This window comes from Carassius gibelio, chromosome A22 (genome assembly GCF_023724105.1).
Source record: "Carassius gibelio isolate Cgi1373 ecotype wild population from Czech Republic chromosome A22, carGib1.2-hapl.c, whole genome shotgun sequence".
NCBI classification, from domain to species: Eukaryota; Metazoa; Chordata; class Actinopteri; order Cypriniformes; family Cyprinidae; genus Carassius; species Carassius gibelio.
In genome coordinates, this window is record NC_068392.1 from 13,207,247 (window position 1) to 13,232,991 (window position 25,745).

General features: G+C 41.2%; 1 protein-coding gene across 50 annotated transcripts in view; it reads right to left on the reverse strand.

Moving 5' to 3' along the window:
* Nucleotides 1-16,621: 16,621 nt before the first annotated feature.
* LOC127943217 (zona pellucida sperm-binding protein 1-like) overlaps nucleotides 16,622-25,745 on the reverse strand; it is a 63,373-nt gene continuing 54,249 nt past the window's right edge. For 45 of the 50 annotated variants that reach the window (XM_052539493.1, XM_052539484.1, XM_052539469.1 and 42 more), the window contains 4 exons: nucleotides 25,518-25,710; nucleotides 25,298-25,445; nucleotides 25,146-25,218; nucleotides 24,956-25,067 (listed from right to left, as the gene is read on the reverse strand). In XM_052539493.1, the coding sequence (XP_052395453.1) occupies nucleotides 24,991-25,067; nucleotides 25,146-25,218; nucleotides 25,298-25,445; nucleotides 25,518-25,710 (491 nt within the window). In that variant the 3' untranslated portion in view covers nucleotides 24,956-24,990. Of the gene's footprint in view, nucleotides 16,734-16,811; nucleotides 16,885-16,963; nucleotides 17,109-17,180; nucleotides 17,374-17,446; nucleotides 17,605-24,955; nucleotides 25,068-25,145; nucleotides 25,219-25,297; nucleotides 25,446-25,517; nucleotides 25,711-25,745 lie in introns of those variants that run through there. The other 5 variants (XM_052539461.1, XM_052539460.1, XM_052539459.1 and 2 more) reach the window with 5 other exon arrangements.

Sequence of the window (25,745 nt, forward strand, 5' to 3'; positions counted from 1 at the left end):
AATGCGCCCTTCATTTCCCATGAAAATGAAGTGTAAATCTAATGGACACTTTGCACCCTACCATATCCCAGAATCACTTGTGGGTAGATGACAACAGCATTTTTATTCAAATAACAAAGCAGGTGAGAGTTCTGTGGGGGAATTCACAATGAAATGTATGCATTGTTTTCATTTACTCAAATACCTAGTGAGGTGTTAAAAGCCAGGGTGTTTTTTAACATAAAGCCCACAAACAATAAGACTGCCACTATATAAGGCAATACTTTCTCTTTGTTGAACAAGGCACGTCAAACACTCTGTATGTTGTACCACTGGCAAACAGAAGAGAGACACCAGGGTCTGGATTGTGGCTCTTCTCAGAAAATCCACCAGCAAGGTCAGGGCCTCCTGCTCAGCCCAAAAACCTTTAAAAACCTGTCCAGCTCTGGCACATTCTGCTTTATCCTGCAGTACAGGGGTCTGGTTTGATTTAGAGAAGAAGGAAAAGAAATTGTTTAGAGACAAGAAATATTGAGATACTTTAGTAAACTACTTTTAGTGACTACCAATACCAAATTGGGGAAAAACTACTAGTCACATTTAAAACCTTAGCTAAAGGGATGGTTGTAACGCTTTGGGCCCTATTTTAACAATCTAAACGCAAAGTATAAAGAGTATGAACCAGGTGCACTCAGGGCGTGTCCAAATCGACTTTTGCTATTTTAACGACAGAAAAATGGTTCGTGCGCCGGGGTGCATTTTTGGAATGGGTTGTCCTAGTGCTGGGCGATAAACCGGTTCATGCCGAAAACTGGTGTATATTTTCGTTACGATGTTAATTTTGAATATACTGCCATACCGGTGTATTTCATTACTCAGCGTTCGGAATGAATGTTATGCTGCACCACGGCTGCGCAACACTGTTTCAGACGTACCCTTTACAATGTTGCACTTCTAAGCAGCGACTGTGGGCCGTGGTGAGGGTAAATACAGCAGTGCTCTGGTGTTACATTATAACGCCTGTTTCACACATACATTCCATGTACGTTGGTAGAAAATGCACTTCTGCGGGGTACACAGTGCGCGTTGACTTTTCTTATTACACACAGGGCTGTGCATCACACAAACATGCCATATATTAAAACATATTAAAACATACAACGTACATGAAAACATAAGAACTAAAAAAATGCTTTCTAGATTCCCATTGCCACGCAAAAAAAGCAAAAGCGTATTCGTAACTTTTAACACATAAGAAATTCAAACAACCAAACACATTACTACTTCAGATCCAATCTGAAAGTATGATACTCGTTAGTCCATTAATTTTCTGACCACCCTGAGGTGATTCTAGGTGCGAGTCTAGGCCTGGATTGTAGTGATGACCTTCAAGATCAACGTCAATGTCAGGAAGATGTGTATGTTGTTAAGATGTGTTAACCTCAGTGTCAGCATTACAACTACTCATGTTAAGCTTGATCACATCATGTGAATTGTCAATGGAATCGTCACAATTAATATCAGCCTCATTAGGCAGAGAAAACCATGCATCTTGAAGTTGGTCCTCACCCCTCTCTGTCACCAGCAAACTGTCCTCCAACCCCTCATCGGGTGTTTCAGACTCATCCCGAGGTCCACTTGGTGTATGGCTGCTGCATGCGTTCCAAGTGTGGAAAGGCTGAATATTGACCACATGATAGACACCAGCATCTTGTCCTGTGTCCAGCTTTGCAAGTCTGTAATACACATCAGACAAAACTTGAGTGACACAGTATGGACCAGAGTACAAGTGTGCCCGTTTTGCTGTAAAATTGGCCAGAGCATCTGATTTGGGTTGGGTTTTCACTCTGACAAGGTCACCAACAGCATAAAAAACAGAGCGACGTCTTTTGTCATAGTGCTGCTTCCTTTTATTGTGACTGGTTTCCAGGGCTGCCCTAGCATGGTCGTGTGCCTCTTGCAATGTCAATCATAAGCTCTCAGGATAAGTAATTTCAGGTTCCTCTATTCAACCCCAGACAGACTGAGTCACCAGGTCCAATGAAGTGTTCAACTCCCTCCCATACAACATCATTGACGGGGTTTGACCTGTAATTTCATGAAAAAAAAAAAAAAAGAGAAATCTGGAAAACTTAGCACAGGTGCCGAAGTAAATTTTTGTTTCAGAAGATCCATGGCATCTTGGCATGCACTGTCCCATAGAAAACGAGTATCATTTTTAGTGAGTGCGAACAGTGGTTCAGTGTGGCAGGCGTAGTCCTTTATGAACCCCAAAACTGCCTCACTTGCTTCACATTGACAGGGGTTTTAAAGTCCATAACTGCCTTCACTTTGTTCTGGTCTGGCAGGACGCCACTTGGACAGACACGGTACCCCAAGAAGGTGAGCTCTCTGTGAAGAAAATTGCATTTGATCATTTTAATGGTCAACCCAGCAGACTTGAGCTGTGAAAGGACTTCCCTGAGGTCATCGAGATGTTGCTTGAAAATGGGTGAAGCTATAACAATGACATCCAAGTAGACTGAACAGCACCTATAAACAAGACCAGCCAAGACACTGTTCATCAGTCTTTGAAAGGTTGCTGGTGGATTGCAAAGACCAAATGGAAGCACACAGAACTGAAATGTGACTTGGAAGCCCACAATGTGAAACAAAAGCAGTCTTAGATTTTGAGTCTTCTACCTGTCTCTTTCCTCTAGAAAGGAAGTCTGGGGACTCAACGACTCTTGGTAAGCGTCCTTCACAGTAAGCTGGTTTAACCCAAGATAGTCCACACAAAATTGTGGCTCACCACAAGGCTTCTGAACAATCACAACAGGGGCTGCCTAAGGTCCTGTTGCCGGTTCAATGATGCCGTTGTTCAAAATGTTTCCTATTTGATTCTCAATCAAATGCTTTTTAGCTGGGGAGGTTTGATAAGGGGGAAGGTGGACTGACTTGGCATTTCATGTGTCAATGGAATGCTCAGTTAGTGATGTGGGACCCAGAGGACCGTCAAAGAGATCTGAAAAACTTCCAAGTAGCCCTGAAAGTTGTTCCTTCTCAGCATTACTCAGACATGCTTCCTCAACCTTTTCTCAAAGTACAGAAGATGGGACTTCCATAAATAAATAAAAACTGCTTTCCGACTTCTGCACTTCTGTCTTCCATCTCCTCTATTAATAAAGGATCGTTGCCTATTTCAACAGTTCTGGATGGGATGTGAATGGTGATGGAGGCACACAACATGAAGTCCATCCCCAAGACCAAGGTTGAGGTTAAGCGTGGGACAATGGCAAAACGGTGATAAAAATGCTGTCCCACGAAGCCAAAAGCCAACCATGTCAGACCTAAGGGTTGGCATGCCCCACCATCTGCTAGTTGGATTGGGGGAGCAGACCATGGTTTAATGTTAACCTTCAGTTTGGCTTGATTCTGAACAATGTCAGCTTGCACCACAGAAAACTATGCACCTGTGTCAAGTGAAGCATCTAACACCAAGCCATGTAAGTTCATCTTGACTCTAAATGGAATTTTCCAAGACGAAGGTGATGTGGGATCTTCTACATGGCATAGGAGAGGATGTTCTGGAACAGCAGCATTAAATGGTTGAGGCGAAATCTTTTGAAGGGAAGATTGCCTATGCGAATCATCCTCCCCCTTTGGAGTTTCTCTTGTGTCTTACAAATGAATTTCCTTACCCTGCATTGCTACTTCCAGGGTCGTTCATAACTTTTGCATCAAGAGCAGGTTCCGAATGTGTATTAGGGGACTTCGTTGTTTGCCCATTCCAGAAAGTGAGTTGCATTCTGGACATGGACAACTGGAAAACTGTTCTATCAGGTGTATTGTTTCCTCAAAATGTTCAAAACGCAATTCCAATGCACAAAAAATAAACCACAAGTAGTCTTTAAAAAGAAAAATCGTTGCTGTTCGCTTGTGCAGTCAAAAATTATTTGGAACAAAATGAGGGTAAGATTTTAATGACATAATTTCGCTATTTGGGTGAACTATCCCTTTAACGATAGTCCCTCCCTCTTCATTAACAACTGGGTGATTCTCATTGGATCTCAAGATTCAATTCAAAATGGCGCTAGGGTGATGTGGGGAGAGACAGGGGAGATCATCTTTTGAATAAAGTCTTTGTTTCATTTGTGTACAAAGTGTTCTCATTGCTTCCTAACGTTACGGTTTATCCACTGATGGCAGATGGGTAATTCCGACGGTGCTTTTCATACTTTTCTGGTTCTTGGCAGTATATGGGATGGTCACAGGCTTCCCCGTTTTCATCCAAAATATCTTTAACCCCTTTGCTGTCAAGGATCAACACCGGCCCCAGATTATTGTTTTACTTTCACAGCACATTAAACATCACTCTCTCACTTGACCTGGAGAAACTGTGGATCAGTTGAAAGTTTAAAGACTCTAGCTTCAATATTTGACCAATGATAAAACGTTGTTGCAGTGACCGTCATTTATGTCAGTAGTACAAAATAAATAGGAGTCATTTTTAGAATAGAAACTCACCAAGCATTCATATTCAGTCAAGTCTGCAGTGGTTTGTGTTCTGATAGATTCACTGAAAAGCGTCAAATAGGGTTTATAGTCAAAAGTTGCATATACACCGAGATATGTTTACTTCATATTTCTTCAGAAAGAATCATAATTTCTAATCATTTTCCACTGATTTACGCGATCTGATGATAATGATCCGCTCCCAGCCCAACCCCTGCGCGCTGACAGAGACCGGATTCGGCCGTGTCTTGTCCATCATAACTGTGCAAAATATTCCGCCCCATCCTACCCATGATGCATTTCCTGTACACATCTGTGTTGATATCTGACCACAACAACACAGAGAAACCTCTGTACCCATGAAATATCCAAATAATAAACACACGATTACGTTAGTTAATGGTTGGTATGTTATTTTCTTGAGATTTGCGGCATTTTTATAACAATATTAAAAATGTACATCTGAAATACTAACTTGTGCAGCCACGTAAAAAGCTATAAATAGCATATTTTTACAACAGTAAAATTCCACATGTGATCGCAAAAGGAGGTTATTACAAACAATTGATTATTTTCATGAAAAGTCTTATGTAGCTTGATGCTAACATTAGCTCTAATGCAGCTACATAGCAGGTGCAGTTCTTCTTCATAATGCATTTTGTCAAAGGTAGTAAGAAAATGTTTTGTTGTATTTTTATAGTAAGGCTTTTGATAATAGTGGGGTAAATGAAGAATGAAGAATAATGATAAATGAGGATTTTGTGTAATACCTGGCTGATGTGTGAAAGGCTCGTTTCGTAAGAACAATAGAATCATGAATGGGGCAGTTTTGCCGGTCCAAACAAGAGATAATCGCATTCCAGGAGTCATAAATCAAGTTTATTAGCCTTCTCTAAAAACACATGACACGGTCTTTGTAGACTTGTGGCTTTAGCTTCATTATGTATCTAAAATCATATCCTACATCATTTTTAAATGCACTTAAATAGGTTTTTAATATTTTTACTGACATGTTTGAGCTTACGTATATCTCTATTATAACCATCTGAGTAATTCTGATTCCTGAACAGTAAACTTTGAGGTGTCAGCTTTGTGAACAGATGTTGATTATGTATCTAGTAAAAAGACTCTTTCTACAGGTTTGGAACGATACGGGGGTAAGTGATTAGGGACACAATTTTCATTTTGGGGAGGAGTATCCCTTTAATAGCATTACTTTGAGTTGAGGACAATTGACACGGTTTCGTGTTTGCTTCAAGACAGTCGAGAATTGATTTCCATTTAAAACTTGAGCTCAGCAATTTGAGTTGTATTTAAAACAAAAGCCGCAAAGTAATCCACATAACTTTAGATTGTGAATATTGGGAAGCAAACTACTGTTTTGAAGACAAGTTAAAAAAGGGGAACCTTGTGCTGTCCCAGGTTAGCAACTGGAGGATGGATAAAGGAATGCACAACCTTACAAGAGGTTGTGAAACCTTGGTTTAATAGTGGGAGGAAAAAAAAAAAACTGGGAAGAGGCATGTAATCCCGGATTCTGCCGAACCAAAACAATAGACAAAGAGATACCTTGGGGTTCTGCACGGTTTATTAAAAACACTAGATTTACATGACCAGAGTTCAGACAGGAACCACTTTGGCAAGTGTACTTGAGTTTATTGAACACAATTTATCTTTGGCGGTATGGTTCCTTATGGGGGTTCTTGCTCCCAGAATAATTGAACATACAAGAGCTTTAACATTAACCCCCAAAACATAATGAGAGTATTACTGCCTGAAGAAGAACCCCCAAAACCAACTTTGTTCCAGTCCTGCAAAGAGAAAAGACAGTGTTATTGAGATATCCTCAATGTAACCTACTGGCTAGCGAAGGGGTATCTCCCTTCTAATGAGGCAGAAAATAGCGAGCTCTCTATAATTAAGGTAGCTGGTAATAGCAGCCAGGTATTTTTCCAGAGGGAGAACCGCAAATGAGCAGCATGTCCCTGAGCTTGGTATGAGTGGTAGGAGAGTAGCGTTTCCTTGTTTCCTTCCTGCAAAAGAGAAAGAATGTTATAGAGATGTCCTTAAGCAGCCTATGGTAGGAGAGGCGTGTTCCCCTGTCTAAAGCGAGGGAGAGAATAGCAAGACCCCTCTTATTTTAAGTAGCAGGGGTGTTCATCCTCTGCTGCAGGATAAACAGCAGTCCCCTGCAGCCATAGCAGCAAAGGGTGTTCTCTCCAGCTGGAGAGAACATCAGGTCCCTTTCTTCTGAGGGGGAGTTCGTCCCTCGCTTGAGGGTTAACAGCGGCCCCCTCAGGTATCACGGCAAGCGGTGATCTCCTTCGAGAGAAAACAGCAGCCCCTTTTCCTTTATAATTATTATTATTTTTCCTCTCTCATCTCCTTCAAGTTCGCCTTCTCCATCTCCATTTAAGTAACAGGGGTGTTCATCCTCTGCTGCAGGATGAACAGCAGTCCCCTGCAGCCATAGCAGCAAAGGGTGTTCTCTCCAGCTGGAGAGAACAGCAGTCCCTTTCTTCTGAGGGGGAGCTCGTCCCTCGCTTGAGGGATAACAGCGGCCCCCTCATGTATCGCGGCAAGGGGTAATCTCCCAGCAGGAGAAAACAGCAGCCCCTTTTCCTTTATAATTTTTTTTTTTATAATCTCCTTCTCATTCAACTTTGCCTTCTCCATCTCCATTAACAAAGCAGCAGCCCCCCCCCCCCCCCTTTTTTTTTTTTTTATGTAGCAGCGAGGGTTTTCTCTAAGCAGCAGTTCCTTCCTTCCTCATTCTTCTCATTCTCCTTCTCCATTCCTTCTAATTCGCCTCCTCATTCTTTTCATCCTCCATCTCCTTCTTCTCATCATTCTTCTCCTTCCCCATTTCCTTCTTCTCATCCTCCTCCTCATCCTTATTATCCTCCTCATTTTTTATTATCCTCCTCATTCTTCTCATCCTCCTCCTCATTGTCCTTTTTCCCTTGCGGTCAGTGTCGTATTTTATTATTATTAAATGTACGTAGTACAAAATATCCACTGGTTATAACCAATGCTCCTATATTTAGCTGTAGATCAGTTATAGATCATTACTCTGCTTCAGAAGCCTGTCCAAAAAAGGTTCATGAGGAGAAACAGACATGTCTATAATAACATACTTATCACTATGAAGTAATAAAATGCAGAATTGTCAAATGCGCAGGCGTTTCAGAACATTTTGTGAGCACAGATACTCAACACTACTTAATACGGTGCCATGTATTTCAAGAATAAGGTCACTTGATTTCTTTTTTTTTTTTTTTTTGACAATACAACAGCTGACTACATGAATGCTTTTACATTCTAACGCAGATTTGTGGGCATTTTTTGGAACTGAAACGTTGAATAAACCCCGAAACACACGTGAACGTAGTCATGTAGTGAGTCTGGCCAATCGTGAACAGCTGTATTGTCATCGGCGCTCCAGCTGTCACTCTGGAGAAGTTCAGGCTGAATCAGCCTTTCATTTGGGAAGATTTCTCCAATTGATGTTCAGAGTGCGATTGATGAATTAAAAGTGACTAGTGGTGAAGGATTAGATGGAATTGAAAATAGGTATCTTAAATTAACTTCACATATTCTTATGTATCCACTAGCTGATTTATTTAATCTTTCTTTGTCTACATGTGAGTTGCCGGTGATCTGGAAATGTGCACGCATTACTCCGCTTTATAAGGGTGGTGATGTACTTGATATTAATAACTACAGACCAATATCTATTATATGTTCTATATCTAAAGTTTTTGAAAAATTAATTTATAAACAACTTTCAAATTATTTATCTATTAATAATATTCTATCATCATCTCAATCTGGTTTTAGGTCTAATCATTCCACAACTACTGCATTACTTAAGTTTACAAATGATGTGTTTTCAGCCTCAGATAATGGTAAGCTTACAGGTGCTATTTTTCTTGATTTGACTAAAGCTTTTGATTTGGTTGATCGTTATCTGCTTTTAGATAAACTTCATGCTATTGGTTGTTCAAAAAATAAAATTTTGTGGTTTAATTCATATCTACATAACAGGAAACAATGCGTTGTCCTAAATGGGAATAAATCTGATTTCCTGATTCAGCAAAGAGGTGTGCCTCAAGGTTCAGTTCTGGGACCACTTCTTTTTTCTATTTATGTAAATAATCTACCATTACTTCTTAAGAACTGTCAGGTTCAACTTTATGCAGATGATACGGTCATATATACATGTAATTCTGATCCTTTACAAATTCAGTTATCTCTTCAATCAGATTTTAATAGTTTACAAGACTGGCTTTTGGCTAATAAATTAGTTCTTAATAAAACCAAGTCATATACTATGATTTTTGGTTCTAGATATAAACTTAATTCTAAAAGCTGTTCTTGTGTTATTTCATGTAATGACGGTATTCCTCTGCATAAAGTTGACACTATTAAATATCTTGGTGTATGGCTTGATTCTAAACTCTCCTTTAAACCACAAATTAATCATGTTTTACGAAAAGTCAATGTTGGAATGAGTATTTTGCATCGATCTCTAAATTGCTTCTCTTATAGTGTTCGTAAGAAACTAGTAGTTCAATTAATATTTCCGTTTTTTTGATTACTCTGATGTGGTTTATCAGACGGCATTAAAATCTGATCTTGTCTCACTTAATTCGGCATATAATAGAATTTGTAGATTCGTTTTAGGATGTTCTTTTTCCAGTCACCATTGTACAATGTATGATGAACTTCAGTGGCCATCTTTGAATGTGAGAAGGCAGACTCACTGGCTCCAATTTATATTTAAATGTATTTACTTTGATTATTATAGTTATCTACAACAATACTTTGTATTTTTTTCTTCAAATCATCAAGTTAGGCACTCTGTCCAGACTTACTTTCTCGTTCCTCGTGTAAAAAAAAACAATTGGTAAGAGAGCATTTATGTTTAAATCTGTACTAGACTGGAATAATTTGCCTGTAGATATTAGATCCATTACCTCTTTTCGGTTGTTTAAACAATCTCTATTATCTTATTTTAAAGTAGATTGCACATGCTATCATTGAAACTGTCGGTGTTGTTATGTGTACTGTAGTTTTGTTTTTTGTTTGTTTTTTTCTTGGTGGTGTTTTACTGTTCGCCTGTTTGTTGATGTTTTGTTAATTGTAATCTTGTAATGCTCTTTAAGTTGTAATTGTGTTTCATTGTAAGGACCCCCTCGAAAACGAGATGATACATCTCAAGGGGTTAATCCTAATAAATTCTAATATCAAATTGCCAACAGGTGGCGCACTTGGCCCGATACAATGGTTTGTATAGATGTCCTTACAATAATGATGTCCTTAGATTTTGTCCCAATAACGATTAATGTTTGTGGGAGAATGACACATCATGTTCATACATCCTTCGATATGTGATTTTTGTAGCATAACAGATGGTTAATCCATTTGGGATTTAATTTACAGACTTGCAACATTTCCCTGATTGATGACTGACGATTCCACTGCATTTCGCGGACTAGCCACAAATTAATTCTTGTTTACATTATTCCGCTGTTGTGATGACGATATTCGAGAGAGTCCAGTCCAGTGACATGATCTGACACGACTGTAGCATTCAACACCGTGTGTGATTATAAAATGGCAATAATACCTACCCTGATGCTGGGGAACCCTGCATATGATTTTATGCATTGCAGTCTTAGAATGTAGTTTAACTGAGCAGGGAACACACACACACACACACACACACACACACACATATATATATATATATATATATATATATATATATATATATATATATATATATATATATATATATATATATATATTTATTTATTTATTTTTGCGTAATAGAGCACTCCACAGGCGCAGACTCGAGCGGAGCTGCTTATAAAATGAACCATAAGAGCAAATATTAACTCAAAATGCGCATTTCCAGGCAACTTTTAAATCCAAGCGCTTATACAATTAACCCTGAAAACACTGCATTAATTTTCAGCATTTACGAGGATTCGAACATCCGTACTATGACCCTGTACGATGGCGAATGTGACGCGTATGAGCCAAAGAGTTAGCCAAGCGTTTGATCAGGTGCACGCTCAGTCAGCGGAGGCTCGCAGTTGAGCCGGCAAAAGCATTAATCCCTCCGATGCACGGCAGGACTAGCACATGATTTTGGACAATATATAAACCTCACAAGCAAGCAGTCCCATATCTTGATAGCTTAAACAAATATCTTCTTAGTGTGTGGAGTGGGGCGGGATCGCCCGCAGTCGGAAAGAGGAGTAGCGAAGGGTGCTCTTTAAACAGCTGAAAATCAGCGTGCACCTGTAAAGCAGGAAGCCTTTAAAAAAAATAATAATAATAAAAAATTATATATATATATATATATATATATATTTTATATGCAGACTTTAATTTAGGCAACAGCATGCCCTTGTCGTATACGTTTTGCATTTATACGAGCAAAATTACTATCTGTTCATGTAGTATAAAGCACTTCATTGTGTTTGAGCAACAGCAAATCGCGGATTAAACCCAGTGTGTTGTAGTTGTCAGATAGTTTGATGAAGCATCCCTGAAGCAGCAAATATCGACAGCCTTGACCACAGATTAACGAGGCTCGTGGGTATATTTAACTGTGTTACCGGTGTGGTAATATGATAGCATGCCTCACAACGTAACAGAACAATAGCTTTTCAATAAACAAAGTCTGAAGCATGTTCGCCAAATAGCACTAGTTTGTAAAAATGAAATACTTTGCTTGGCTTCGTGAAGACGTCCAAAGATTAATTAAAGTTGAAATTGCCAGTTGTTCGTGGATGCTTTGATTTGATGAATATATGGCTTCTTCCAGCGGGGAGCAGATCTCGTGTAAGTTGTGATTTGGTCGTATTAGTACACACTGACGATGAATCACGTGAGAAGAGTCTATATCAAGCTCACTTGTATCAATTCAGTCTGTTGCTTGACAAACAACACGGCGAATTCGCTTAAGTTCGAGACTGAAATCTGGTGAGATACTCTGTGGGAATCCTGCCAAGCCTGATTTGACGCTTCGTATGGAGATAGATTCGCCGTGTAATAGTTCCTGAGTGAGCAAAGGCTCTCGTGAGCAGTTTGAGCCTTGCGAGTCGTTGAGCATACTTACCGAGCCGTAGTGCCACGTATATATATAGGCCCGTGTCTAATAGTGAGAGGTGGTGATTGGAGCGATTTGACAGCTGACCACATCAGCTGTTCACAGCCTTGCCTCCGTGGCCTGACTGAACTGACGCTGCGCTCGATTAACTTCTCCTCTAGAAACCACAGTCTGCTCCCCAGAGACAGCCTTGATACGAGTGTCTCTTCCTGAAAGAGAAGTGTTAGGAGAAGCAGGTGTTGCAGGGTCCAGTGAAGCCTTTGGACTGGAGGTTTCCCATTGTTCCAGAAGTATCGAGTGAGATGGCAGTGGGTTTCCATTTGAGGCAACCTGTGACCCCCAGTAGTGTAGCTATTCAATGCGGTGAGAACCGGATTCATGTGGAGGTACAGCAGGACTTGTTTAGCAATGGTGAACTGATCCAGCCATCTGGTCTGACTCTGGGAGGATGTCCTGTTGTTGGTTTGGTCCCAGGCTCTAAGGTGCTCTTCTTTTGAGAATGAACTGCAGGACTGCAACAGTGTCTTGAGCTGTTAAGTGTTACTAGATTTATTGAACCCTGCTAAAAATAGGCCCTTGTTTTGGTATCGACGTTCTAGATTCAGGGAACCATCCATGGGACGGTTCTCTTATAGTAGGAAAGACTCTTAATAACTGCTTACTCTGGTAACCAAGTGTTATGGCATGACTTGCTAAGATGCCTTTTGGAATGGGTTCTTTTTTTCGGAGAACCCTCCTCATATTTCTCGTTACCGATAACGATTGATCTTAGCGCTTAGAGGCGCCATAGTGTACGTGATTACGTCATCGCATTTTGACAACATTGATTTGTCAGAAGAAACCAATGCTTTCGTTCCTCTGAGCCAAACAGAAATGATTGGTGACGCTTAGTCCCACCCCCGTGTCCAGATTGGTTCAAACTCTCCCATATTAAACCAATAAGTAGTCTTTTGAACTATTACTTAACATAACCTACTGCTTTGGAAAATGACCGAAAACAAAGTGAAAGTAAAGTCTGTCGTGAGTGCATGAATACAAACACACAATAATGCATTTGCATGAGAAAACCGTCCGAAAAAGCACAAAAACACTCAACAGAGTACTTTGACATAAAACAAATCAAAAACAAGGATGAAACAGTGGTACATATCTGATAAATCACTGGGATTTATGTCTTGGGTTCGCTAGGCGACGTCCCGGTAAAATCGATTCTGACACAGATTACAGTCAACGGATCGATCATTTATATTATGCATACTATGTAAATCATTCTATAATTTATACAGTTCATAAAGATATTTGCACTTTTTTTCTGTTGCACTCTGAATATTTCTCACTCATTTTTATGTAGTTTGTGAATCATTTGCACTGTTTTTGCACTGTATTGTTGAAGAAAATTTGTGCAATTGTTTTTACTATATGCTGCATAGTTTGTGTTTGTTCATACTCCGATTGAAAATATATTTCTCAGAAGAAGAAAAGAAATTCAATTTTTTATTTAAAAGAAAATCTATGAATGTTATAATGAATGTTTTATGCCTTCATTTGATAACCAGAAAAATGTAAATACACAACAGAATTTCTGAGGGGAAAAAAAAACATTTCATAGGGCCCTAAACATGTAATTTGTTAAACTTTTAATAAATTGCTGTGAAAATGTATAAATGTTATGGATTAAATGAATTAGACATGCTTTTTGATGAATACAACTAAATATAACCATTAAAAAGAAGTTGAGAAAAATTAAAACGGATTTTATAGGGCCCTAAAAAAAGTAAAGTAATAAGTAGTGACGTTACTTTTCAAATGCAGTAACTAGTAAAGTAATCTCATTACAATTTACAGGAGTAACTAGTAACTAATTACATTTTGAGTAACTACCCCAACACTGCTGTGAAGGTATACAACCACGTCCCTCTGTGTGTGTTTGTGGACCGCCGTGTGGCCACCCAAGTACCTGATGTGAACGCCCTTCCGAGATATTTGTTCATTGAGAATCATGGGTGTGTTCATGTCACCAGATGCTGCAGAGTTGACTTGTTCTCGAGTTTGCTTGTAACCGCTTTGTCCCTGACAACTACTTTTTACACCTTAGATGTCTTGTGGATGCCAAGGTCACAGCTTCCAGCTAGCGCTTCATGCCTCGATCCCAGGAAGACAAAATCCGGTTCCAGCAGGAGGCATTCGTGTTCCAGGGGGGATCCAGTCCTTCTGTATGTATTGAGTGTTGGAGAATGACCTCTCCCATTTGCTTTGGTTTGTGTCCCCTTACCCGTGGTGTCCCTTGCAGATCTTCTTGCAGAGCTTCTGTACCTAGTGACACGCTTCACAAATCCTGTTCCTTTGACAATGGGTATGTTCATGCCACTTACGAATACATTAAAGGTGCCATGTCTGATTTTTCGTATTGCAGGTGGCTTGCTGCTGATGGGAACAACCAGGTTTGTGGTTGCTGTGACTCAACATGTGGTCCTGATGGTGGAACTGCTGCTTCTCCTTTTGGAGGTAGGAAGGTGCTTTTAAGCTTGGTTTTTGACCCTTCAGGCACTTAACTTTGGTGTCTGCTTTTTCTAGGCCTTCAATGGGAAGGGAAGTCCTCGCTCGGTCCTGTAGTGGTTCAAGAGCACAAGAAGACTTTAGCTGGTCTTCAATAAATGTGGGGGAGCAAACTTATTCTTGTTTCTGTTTTTCTTGTATAGTTTAACCAATTGATTTTTTGCGAGGAAGTGGGTAGTCCTACTGTACCCATTCTCTTGCCAGAAGGAAAGACTCCCTTTTCTCTTTAGGGAAATTAATAAACCTTTTAAAGGGACCTGCTGTGAGCTCCCTTTTTTAGGAGTACTGTAAAGGTGGAATACATTGCCCATGATACTGTAAAGGGAATTCTGTTTATTGGCACTTGTGCCAAAAGAGTTCTGTGTGAACGTCCACTTCCTTGAAGCACTGCAGATTTTGCGTGCATCTTATGCAGTGAACTTAATTTTCCTTCGTGTTGGTAACTTCAAATGAGCAGTTTAATTTCCTCCTTGCATCCCCCAAATAGGTTTGCTCAGTTAAATTTGTTTCCTAATGCTCTTTGTTAACATCTCTCATGCTTTTTAAATCCATGTACAATAGAAGCGCACTCCCAGTATCAACACTGGCACAACATTTTCCACCTTCAAATGGGTTATTTATAGGCTTAACATTGTTCAGTTAAGTATTTGGTGTGCCAAACTTGCAGAACCTGTTCTGACGTAAGGTTTTTTTTTTGTGCAGTAGCATGTCAGTTAGAATTCTGAAAAATCATTGACGAAATGACACCCAAATAGAACTAATGTTTGGACTCCCAGTGATTGACCTTTTTTGAAAACTGTTGGTTTGTCACTTGTGCAACATCTTGGGTGGTTTTGTTTCAATACTAAAGGGGTACTCCACCCCAAAATGAAAATCGTCATCACTTGTCCCCTAGTCGTTCCGAACCCATAAGAGCTACGTTTATCTTTGGAACACAACTTATTTTGGATGAAAACCAGGAGGCCTTTGATTGGCCCACAGGCTGCCAAGTAAAATGCACTGAAAAGGTCCAGAAAAGAATCCTCGGAGTAGTCTGTGTATGTTCTTCTGTGTCAGCCGCGCCACAAGCATATGTTTTCTACATAAATTTACGCTTTGATTTGAAAGAGAACTGCACGTCCTTGTTGTATATGCAAACTGCATATTCAGTTTGTGTTCAGCTGGTGTTTTTCAAAATGGCGCTAGGGTGATGTGGGGAGAGACAGGGGAGACCATCTGTTGAATAAAGTCTTTGTTTCATTTGTGTACAAAGTGTTCTCATCGCTTCCTAACGTTACGGTATATCCACTGATGGCAGATGGGTAATTCCGATGGTGCTTTTCATACTTTTCTGGTCCTTGGCAGTATATGGGATGGTCACAGGCCTCCTGGTTTTCAACCAAAATATATTTAACCCCTTTGCTGTCAAGGATCGACACCGGCCCCAGATTATTGTTTTACTTTCACAGCAAGTTAAAAATCACTCTCTCACTTGACCTGGAGAAACTGTGCATCAGTTGAAAGTTTAAAGACTCTAGCTTCAATATTTGACGAATGTTTTGATAAAACATTGTTGCAGTGACCGTCATTTATGTCAGTAGTACAAAATAAATAGGAGTCATTTTTAGAATAGAAACTCACCAAGCATTCATATTCAGTCAAGTCTGCAGTGGTTTGTGTTCTCATAGATTCACTGAAAAGCGTCAAATAGTGAAAGGCTGTGTGAAAGGCTCATTTCGTAAGAACAATAGAATCATGAATGGGGCAGTTTTGCTGGTCCAAACAAGAGATGATCGCATTCCAAGAGTCATAAAACAAGTTTATTAGCCTTCTCTAAAAACACATGACATGGTCTTTGTAGACTTGTGGCTTTAGCGTCATTATGTATCTAAAATCATATCCTACATCATTTAATACACTTAAATAGGTTTTTAATATTTTTACTGACATGTTTGAGCTTACGTATATCTCGATTATAACCGTCTGAGTAATTCTGATTCCTGAACAGTAAACTTTGAGGTGTCAGCTTTGTGAACAGATGTTGATTATGTATCTAGTAAGAAAGACTCTTTTTCTACAGGTTTGGAACGACACGGGGGTAAGTGATTAGGGACACAATTTTCATTTTCGGGAGGAGGATCCCTTTTATAGCATTAATTTGAGTTGAGGTCAATTGACACGGTTTTGTGTTTGCGTCAAGACGGTTGAGAATTGATTACCATTAAAAACTGGTATTTAAAACAAAAGCCGCAAGTAATCCACATAACTGTAGATTGCGAATATTGGGAACCAAACTACTGTTTGGAAGACAAATTAAAAAAGGGGAACCTTGTGCTGCCCCAGGTTAGCAACTGGAGGATGGATAAAGGAATGCACAACCTTACAAGAGGTTGTGAAACCTTGGTTTAATAGTGGGAGAAAAAAAAACTGGGTAGAGGCATGTAATCCCGGATTCTGCCGAACCAAAACAATAGACAAAGAGATACCTTGGGGTTCTGCACGGTTTATTTAAAACACTAGATTTACATGACCAGAGTAACTTCTCCACTAGAAACCACAGTCTGCTCCCCAGAGACAGCCTTGATACGAGTGTCTCTTCCTGAAAGAAGAGTGTTAGAAGTGAGAACGCACTTCTAAAATGCTCAGTTCCTCTTGTCGAGAGAAGGCAAGAACTCACGTTTCCTGGTGCAGCTTTGCTGACAAGAGCCAGATGATGGATGGCACACCTCTGTACTGCAGTGGATGAAGATCTGACAGGGAAGAAAGAGGCTCAAGTCATAGAATCCACAAGTAGTAAATACACAAATGTTCAAGTAAAGGAGGGCATACGGTTTCCTGCAGAGCAGCCAGTGAGGCTGGATCTACAAATGTGAACATCTTCACAAAGCGCTTGTAGTGGGTTGGGAACTGAAGACCAGACGATCCAGTCACTGGAACCAGTGTGGTCAGATAGCGGTCGTCCTGGTAAGGGCATCTGAAGACAAAATAGAAGGTTAGAAAGGGTCTCTCAGCAGACTAACTGGATAAAGATTGGCTGTACACTCACCCGTCGATCAGAAGGTCCCACTGGGGGAGACTGAGTGGACTGGGGGTTGAAGTAGTCCAACAACGTCCCAGCATCAGGACAATGTTGGGGTCAGTCCTCTCCATAATGTGCACCTCAACATATACAGGCTCTCGCAGGACTTTTGTGATGGGATAATCAGCATCACTGTAGTAGGACGTGTAGGCCTCATCCCCTGAGGAACAACACTGGGGTTTAACCAGACTCCAGTTTGAAAGGCTTTAGGCAGACACAGGACAAGACCTTACCTTCAGCACAGCCTTTGGTGACACATTGGCCATTGGCCAGTCTGAGTTCCACCCTGAGGGGTCCAGGAGCAGCTACTGGTGGAGGTGGAGGAACAGAGTTGACCTCCACAACCAGAGCTTCCACGGAAGTTCCCGAATATCTACACTGGAAGAGAAACCTGGACGACACACAGCGAGCTTGTAGCATTTATCAGGGATTAATGGCCACACCAAGTCATGGATCACCTCCTAGAAATGACGGTCCCTTGTGATGGAACCATATGGTCCAATCCCCACTTCATACGATGAGGTCATTCTGTTTTCATATAAACCACATATCCGTGGTCCTCCTGTGAATAGAAACAGTGTCAGCATCCAGTCCATCATAAGTGATGCAGAATTAAACTAGTAGCAGCTGCTCACCATCACGCTCGTGCCACATGCGGTCACAGGGAACTGATATATAGCAAAGGAAGGTGTAGACCCCACAGGAGCACAAGGTGGGTCGTTTCCACTCAGTAGATGAACCGAATCCAGACTCAGTCGAGGCAAGGTAACATCTCGAGACACCACTACCACAAACTGACCATCTCTAATACACTGGACAGTCACTAGAACAAGAGCAGGTTAAATTTAACAGTTAGCGGTTTAACACGAACAGAATTACATGGAGAACGCTTACCTGCCCTCCCATAGAAACACTGCTGTCCGTTAAAGCAGCAGTTGATAGCTTCACACTCAGCACCACTGATCCCAGGTAGACCACATTGAATCTGCTCAGAATCAGCTACAGCACATTTATCAAGGGGCTCTGCCTTCTGAAACTGCTGTTTAACTGGCTTCTGAATTGGAAACTGCGGCTTAGGTTGTTGTGGAACTGGCTTCTGAAGCGGAAACTGCAGCTTAGGTTGTTGTGGAACTGGCTTCTGAATCGGAAACTGCAGCTTAGGTTGTTGTGGAACTGGCTTCTGAATCGGAAACTGCAGCTTAGGTTGTTGTGGAACTGGCTTCTGGAGCTAAGACCGGGCGTGCTAGCACGTGCCAAGACCAGTCGCGTTTCCACTGTCACTTCCGGGGCTTGATCGTGCCTCGCCGGGGCTTCCTCGGGGCCAACGGCCAGGGTTTTTTGGCCCGACAAAAACCTTGGGCCAAAGCGGGCCAGCTGGGGCTAGAGGAGGGGTTATGAACAAAGGCGGAGTTCCTTTGTGGTTAGAGTCTGCGCTGCGGATCATTTCAGAAAGATAACAGTTATAACATCAGCATTAAAGACTTTTTAAAATAAGTTGTGCTCAAAACTCACTCTTAGTCAGCAGCAAGTGTTTGAAATAACTTGATCCGATGTGGATTAGAATCACTAAACAAGGCAGAAATATTTATAAGAAATGTAAAAGACTATGCACGCTAAACATTAACGTTACCATAGTAAACATGGTAAATATGACCGCTTGGATAAATCAGACGTCAGCTTCTTATTCTCTATCACAATTGTGTATTTATTAAGTAACCTTTTATCTGTCATCTAATTTCGTAAGTTTAGCTCCACGTTGCATATCATCAAAATATAATAATGTTTTTTGTTCGGGAGCTTTTATAAAAATAGAGAGTGTGCGCTGCGGGTCATTTCAGAAAGATAACAGCTTTAACACCAGCATTAAACACTTTATTAAATCAGTTGAGCTCAAAACTCACTTTCAGTCAGCAGCGAGTGTTTGAAATAACTTGATCCAATGTGGATTATAATCACCATACAAGGCAGACATATTTATAAGCGATGAACAAGATATGCACGCTAAACATGTTACCATAGTAAACATGGTAAATATGACCGCTTGAAGAAATCAGACGTCAGCTTCTTATTCTCTATCACAATCGTGTATTTATTTAGTAACTTATATTATCTGTCACAAACCTCGTCTCGAGAGTTTATCTTACGTTGTCTATCATAAAAGAATATAACAATGTTTTTTGTTCGGGAGCTTGATAAAAATAGAGATATTATCATTCAATCTAAATGTGACGGCTACTGTGGCTAATAAACAGAAACAGACTCGACTGAATAAGCAGGCTATTTTCATGAGCGTTAAAAATAAATAAATAAAATGGAAATAAGTGTATTTATGTGTGATTAATTTTGAGTCCTGATAAATTAAATCAATTCTATAGTTAAAACATTGATGCTTTTGAATGTGAATATATAACAAAGCATGCAAACAAACGACCGCTTTTATCATGTTTGGTTTGTGATCGCGCATGTTCCAGTGACTTTTTTCTTAGATTTCTGATAACTTCTCTTTGATGGTGAAATTTTGAGGTTGCATGACGTTGTTCTGAGAGGCGTGTAAAGGGCATGTTTTAGTGACGTGCAGCGGTGCTTCAGGCTCCACTGTGGAAACCCTGCGCTATTCTGGCCTCGGTGCTACTGGCCCGAGGCTATTAGCCCCGCCCGGCCCGCTTTAAGCCCTGGCTCGCACTGGCCCGACAGTGGAAATGCGGCTAATCAAGCTGAAAGGGGAGGAGCCGCTTAAATTCAAAGCTGTACTTAATGGCAAAGACGAGCACTGATGGGTATTGTGTTAACGTTTGTCAAGATGGGTCTTTTGCAATGTGTGTTAGTGCTGGTTGTGCTTGTGGTGTTTGATCTGAAGAATGGTTTTGGAAGTTTGAGTTCCAGTCAAAGTCCAAAAAGCAATAAGCATCAATCATATCCAGCTTCCAGAGTGCCTGTTTCTTCTCAAATGCTCGGGAACACTTTGCAGAAGGCCTCTCCGTTTCAGAGTCTCGACTACACAGGATTTGCACAAGAGCCTCTTGGTCTTCAGGAGAAGCAGGTGTTACAGGGTCCAGTGAAGTCTTTGGACTGGAGGTTTCCCATTGTTCCAGAAGTACCGAGTGAGATGGCTGTGGATTTCCATTTGAGGCAACCTGTGACCCCCAGTAGTGTAGCTATTCAATGCGGTAAGAACCGGATTCATGTGGAGGTACAGCAGGACTTGTTTAGCAATGGTCAACTGATCCAGCCGTCTGGTCTGACTCTGGGAGGATGTCCTGTTGCTGGTTTGGTCCCAGGCTCTAAGGTGCTCTTCTTTGAGAATGAACTGCAGGACTGCAACAGTGTCTTGATGGTAAGAGCTGTTAGGTGTTACTAGACTTATTGAACCCTACTAAAAATAGGCCCTTGTTTTGGTATCGACGTTCTAGATTCAGGGAACCATCCATGGAACAGTTCTCTTATAGTGGGAAAGACTCTTAATAACTGCTTACTCGGGTAACCAAGTGTTATGGCATGACTTGTTAAGATGCCTTTTTGAATGGGTTCTTTTTTTTCGGAGAACCCTCTTGGTAACAACGTCAGTCTCTTATAGATGACCAAGGATGAGCTTGTCTACACTTTTGCCCTTACCTACACTCCTGAGGCGTTTGCTGGCACTCCGATTACCCGTGCAGGTGGTGCAGTTATTGGAGTTCAATGCCACTATCAAAGGTGAGCGACCTTTTGTGACTTGTGGCATTGCTTGTAGTGGTGGAACTGGAAGCCCATTTAATTGGTCACTTCTTGAACTGCAGGTTTCAAAATGTCAGCAGTAGTGCCTTGAAGCCAACTTGGGTCCCTTATGTCTCAACGGAGGCTGGTGAAGAAGTCTTGGCATTCTCCCTGAAGCTCATGACTGGTTTGTGCAGTTTCTCTAGACCTTCTGCCTTCTGAATGAGGCTGTGCCTAAGCAGTTCTTTCCTCTTGCAGATGACTGGTCCTATGAGAGGCCTTCAAACTCTTACTTCCTGGGTGACGTTATTAATGTTGAGGCATCTGTGAAGGTATACAATCACGTCCCTCTGTGTGTGTTTGTGGACAGCTGTGTGGCCACCCAAGTACCTGATGTGAACGCCCTTCCGAGATATTGGTTCATTGAGAATCATGGGTGTGTTCATGTCACCAGATGCTGCAGAGTTGACTTGTTCTCGAGTTTGCTTGTAAACACTTTGTCCCTGACAACTACTTTTTACTCCTTAGATCTCTTGTGGATGCCAAGGTCACAGCTTCCAGCTCGCGCTTCATGCCTCGATTCCAGGAAGACAAAATCCGGTTCCAGCAGGAGGCATTCGTGTTCCAGGGGGGATCCAGTCCTTCTGTATGTATTGAGTGTTGGAGAATGACCTCTCCCATTTGCTTTGGTTTGTGTCCCCTTACCCGTGGTGTCCCTTGCAGATCTACATGATGTGTGTTCTGAAGGCCACTCTTGCTTCTGTACCTAGTGACGGGCTTCACAAATCCTGTTCCTTTGCCAATGGGTATGTTCATGCCACTTACGAATACATTAAAGGTGCCGTGTCTGATTTTTCGTATTGCAGGTGGCTTGCTGCTGATGGGAACAACCAGGTTTGTGGTTGCTGTGACTCAACATGTGGTCCTGATGGTGGAACTGCTGCTTCTCCTTTTGGAGGTAGGAAGGTGCTTTTAAGCTTGGTTTTTGACCCTTCAAGCACTTAACTTTGGTGTCTGCTTTTTCTAGGCCTTCTGTGGGAAGGGAAGGCCTCGCTTGGTCCTGTAGTGGTTCAAGAGCACAAGAAGACTTTAGCTGGTCTTCAATAAATGTGGGGGAGCAAATTTATTCTTGTTTCTGTTTTTCTTGTCTAGTTTAACCAATTGATTTTGTGCGAGGAAGTGGGTAGTCCTATTGTACCCATTCTCTTGCCAGAAGGAAAGGCTCCCTTTTCTCGTTAGGGAAGTTGATAAACCTTTTAAAGGGACCTGCTGTGAGCTGCCTTTTTTAGGAGTACTGTAAAGGTGGACTACATTGCCCATGATGCTGTAAAGGGAATTCTGTTTATTGGCACTTGTGCCAAAAGAGTTCTGTGTGAACGTCCACTTCCTTGAAGCACTGCAGATTTTGCGTGCATCTTATGCAGTGAACTTAATTTTCCTTCGTGTTGGTAACTTCAAATGAGCAGTTTACTTTCCTCCTTGCATCCCCCAAATATGTTTGCTCAGTTAAATTTGTTTCCTAATGCTCTTTTTTTGACATCTCTCATGCTTTTTAAACCCATATACAATAGAAGCGCACTCCCAGTATCAACACTGGCACAACATTTTCCACCTTCAGATGGGTTATTTATAGGCTTTACATTGTTCAGTTAAGTATTTGGTGTGCCAAACTTGCAGGACCTGTTCTGCCGTAAGGTTTTTTTTGTGCAGTAGCAGGTCAGTTAGAATTCTGAAAAATCATTGACGAAATGACACCCAAATAGAACTAATGTTTGGACTCCCAGTGAATGACCTTTTTTGAAAACTGTTGGTTTGTCACTTGTGCAACATCTTGGGTGGTTTTGTTTCAATACTAAAGGGGTACTCCACCCCAAAATGAAAATCGTCATCACTTGCCCCCTAGTCGTTCCGAACCCATAAGAGCTACGTTTATCTTTGGAACACAACTTATTTTGGATGAAAACCAGGAGGCTTGTGATTGGCCCACAGGCTGCCAAGTAAAATGCACTGTAAAGGTCCAGAAAAGAATCCTCGGAGTAGTCTGACTGTGTATGTTCTTTTGTGTCAGCCGCGCCACAAGCATATGTTTTCTACATAAATTTACGCTTTGATTTGAAAGAGAACTGCGCGTCCTTGTTGCGGCTAACAATAGCATATTCAGTTTGTGTTCAGCGGGTGTTTTTCAAAATGGCACTAGGGTGATGTGTGGAGAGACAAGGGAGACCATCTGTTGAATAAAGTCTTTGTTTCATTTGTGTACAAAGTGTTCTCATCTCTTCCTAACGTTACAGTTTATCCACTGATGGCGGATGGGTAATTCCGATGGTGCATTTCATACTTTTCTGGTCCTTGGCAGTATATGGGATGGTCACAGGCCTCCCGGTTTTCATCCAAAATATCTTTAACCCCTTTGCTGTCAAGGATCGACCCCGGCCCCAGATTATTGTTTTACTTTCACAGCACGTTAAACATCACTCTCACTTGACCTGGAGAAACTGTGCATCAGTTGAAAGTTTAAAGACTCTAGGTTCAATATTTGACCAATGTTTTGATAAAACATTGTTGCAGTGACCGTCATTTATGTCAGTAGTACAAAATAAATAGGAGTCATTTTTAGAATAGAAATTCACCAAGCATTCATATTCAGTCACGTCTGCAGTGGTTTGTGTTCTCATAGATTCGCTAAAAAGCGTCAAATAGGGTCAACTTTATAGTCAAAAGTTGCATATACACCGAGTAATGTTTACTTCATATTTCTTCAGAAAGAATCATAATTTCTAATCATTTTCCACTGATTTACGCGATCTGATGATAATGATCCGCTCCCAGCCCAGCCCCTGCGTGCTGACAGAGACCGGATTCGGCCGTGTCTTGTCCATCATAACTGTGCAAAATATTCCGCCCCATCCTACCCATGATGCATTTCCTGTACACTTCTGTTTTGATATCTGACCACGTTAGCTCTAATGCAGCTACATAGCAGGTGCAGTTCTTCTTCATAATGCATTTTGTAATCATTTTGTCAAAGGTTGTAAGAAAATTTTATAGTAAGGCTTTTGCTAATAGTGGGGTAAATGTATACTGGAATAATGATAAATGAAGAATCAGGATTTTGTGTCATACCTGGCCCATGTGTAAAAGGCTCGTTTTGTAACAACAATAGAATCATGAATGGGGCAGTTTTGCCGGTCCAAACAAGAGATAATTGCATTCCAGGAGTCATAAATCATAGCCTTCTCTAAAAACACACATGACACGGTCTTAGAAAAGGTTTCATAAAATTCACACTTTGTGAGATTAGATTCTGAAATGTCAAAATTAAGTATTAGTAGACTTGTGGCTTTAGCTTCATTATGTATCTAAAATCATATCCTACATCACTTTTAAATAGGTTTTTAATATTTTTACTGACATGTTTGAGCTTACATACATCTCTATTATAACCGTCTAAGTAATTCTGATTCCTGAACAGTAAACTGAGGTGTCAGCTGTGTGAACAAATGTTGATTATGTATCTAGTAAGAAAGACTCCTTAGCAGCAACCTTTTAATTTTGGGCATGTCATTCGTGTCTCCATGCTGAAAATGGGGGGGGGGTGACAAGTAAGGGGTTCAATTGTGTTCCAAAGACGAATGAAGTTTCTACAGGTTTGGAACGACACGGGGGTAAGTGATTAGTGACACCATTTTCATTTTGGGGAGGAGGATCCCTTTAATAGCATTACTTTGAGTTGAGGACAATTGACACGGTTTCGTGTTTGCGTCAAGACAGTCGAGAATTGATTTCCATTTAAAACTTGAGCTCAGCAATTTGAGTTGGATTTAAAACAAAAGCCGCAAGTAATCCACATAACTTTATATTGTGAATATCGGGAGCCAAACTACCGTTTGGAAGACAAATTAAAATAGGGGAACCTTGTGCTGCCCCAGGTTAACAACTGGAGGATGGATAAAGGAATGCCTTGGTTTAATGGTGCGAGGAAAAAACAACTGGGAAGAGGCATGTAATCCCGGATTCTGTCGAACCAAAACAATAGACAAAGAGATACCTCGGGGTTCTGCACGGTTTATTAAAAACACTAGATTTACATGACCAGAGTAACTTCTCCACTAGAAACCACAGTCTGCTCCCCAGAGACAGCCTTGATACGGGTGTCTCTTCCTGAAAGAGAAGTGTTAGAAGTGAGAACGCACTTCTAAAATGCTCAGTTCCTCTTGTCGAGAGAAAGCAAGAACTCACGTTTCCTGGTGCAGCTTTGCTCACAAGAGCCAGATGATGGATGGCACACCTCTGTACTGCAGTGGATGAAGACCTGACAGGGAAGAAAGAGGCTCAAGTCATAGAATCCACAAGTAGTAAATACACAAATGTTCAAGTAAAGGGGGGCATACGGTTTCCTGCAGAGCAGCCAGTGAGGCTGGATCTACAAATGTGAACATCTTCACAACAAAGCGCTTGTAGTGGGTTGGGAACTGAAGACCAGACGATCCAGTCACTGGAACCAGTGTGGTCAGATAGCGGTCGTCCTGGTAAGGGCATCTGAAGACAAAGGAGAAGGTTAGAAAGGGTCTCCCAGCAGACTAAAAGGATGAAGATTGGCTGTACACTCACCCGTCGATCAGAAGGTCCCACTGGGGGAGACTGAGTGGACTGGGGGTTGAAGTAGTCCAACAACGTCCCAGCATCAGGACAATGTTGGGGTCAGTCCTCTCCATAATGTGCACCTCAACATACACAGGCTCTCGCAGGACTTTTGTGATGGGATAATCAGCGTCACTGTAGTAGGACGTGTAGGCCTCATCCCCTGAGGAACAACACTGGGGTTTAACCAGACTCCAG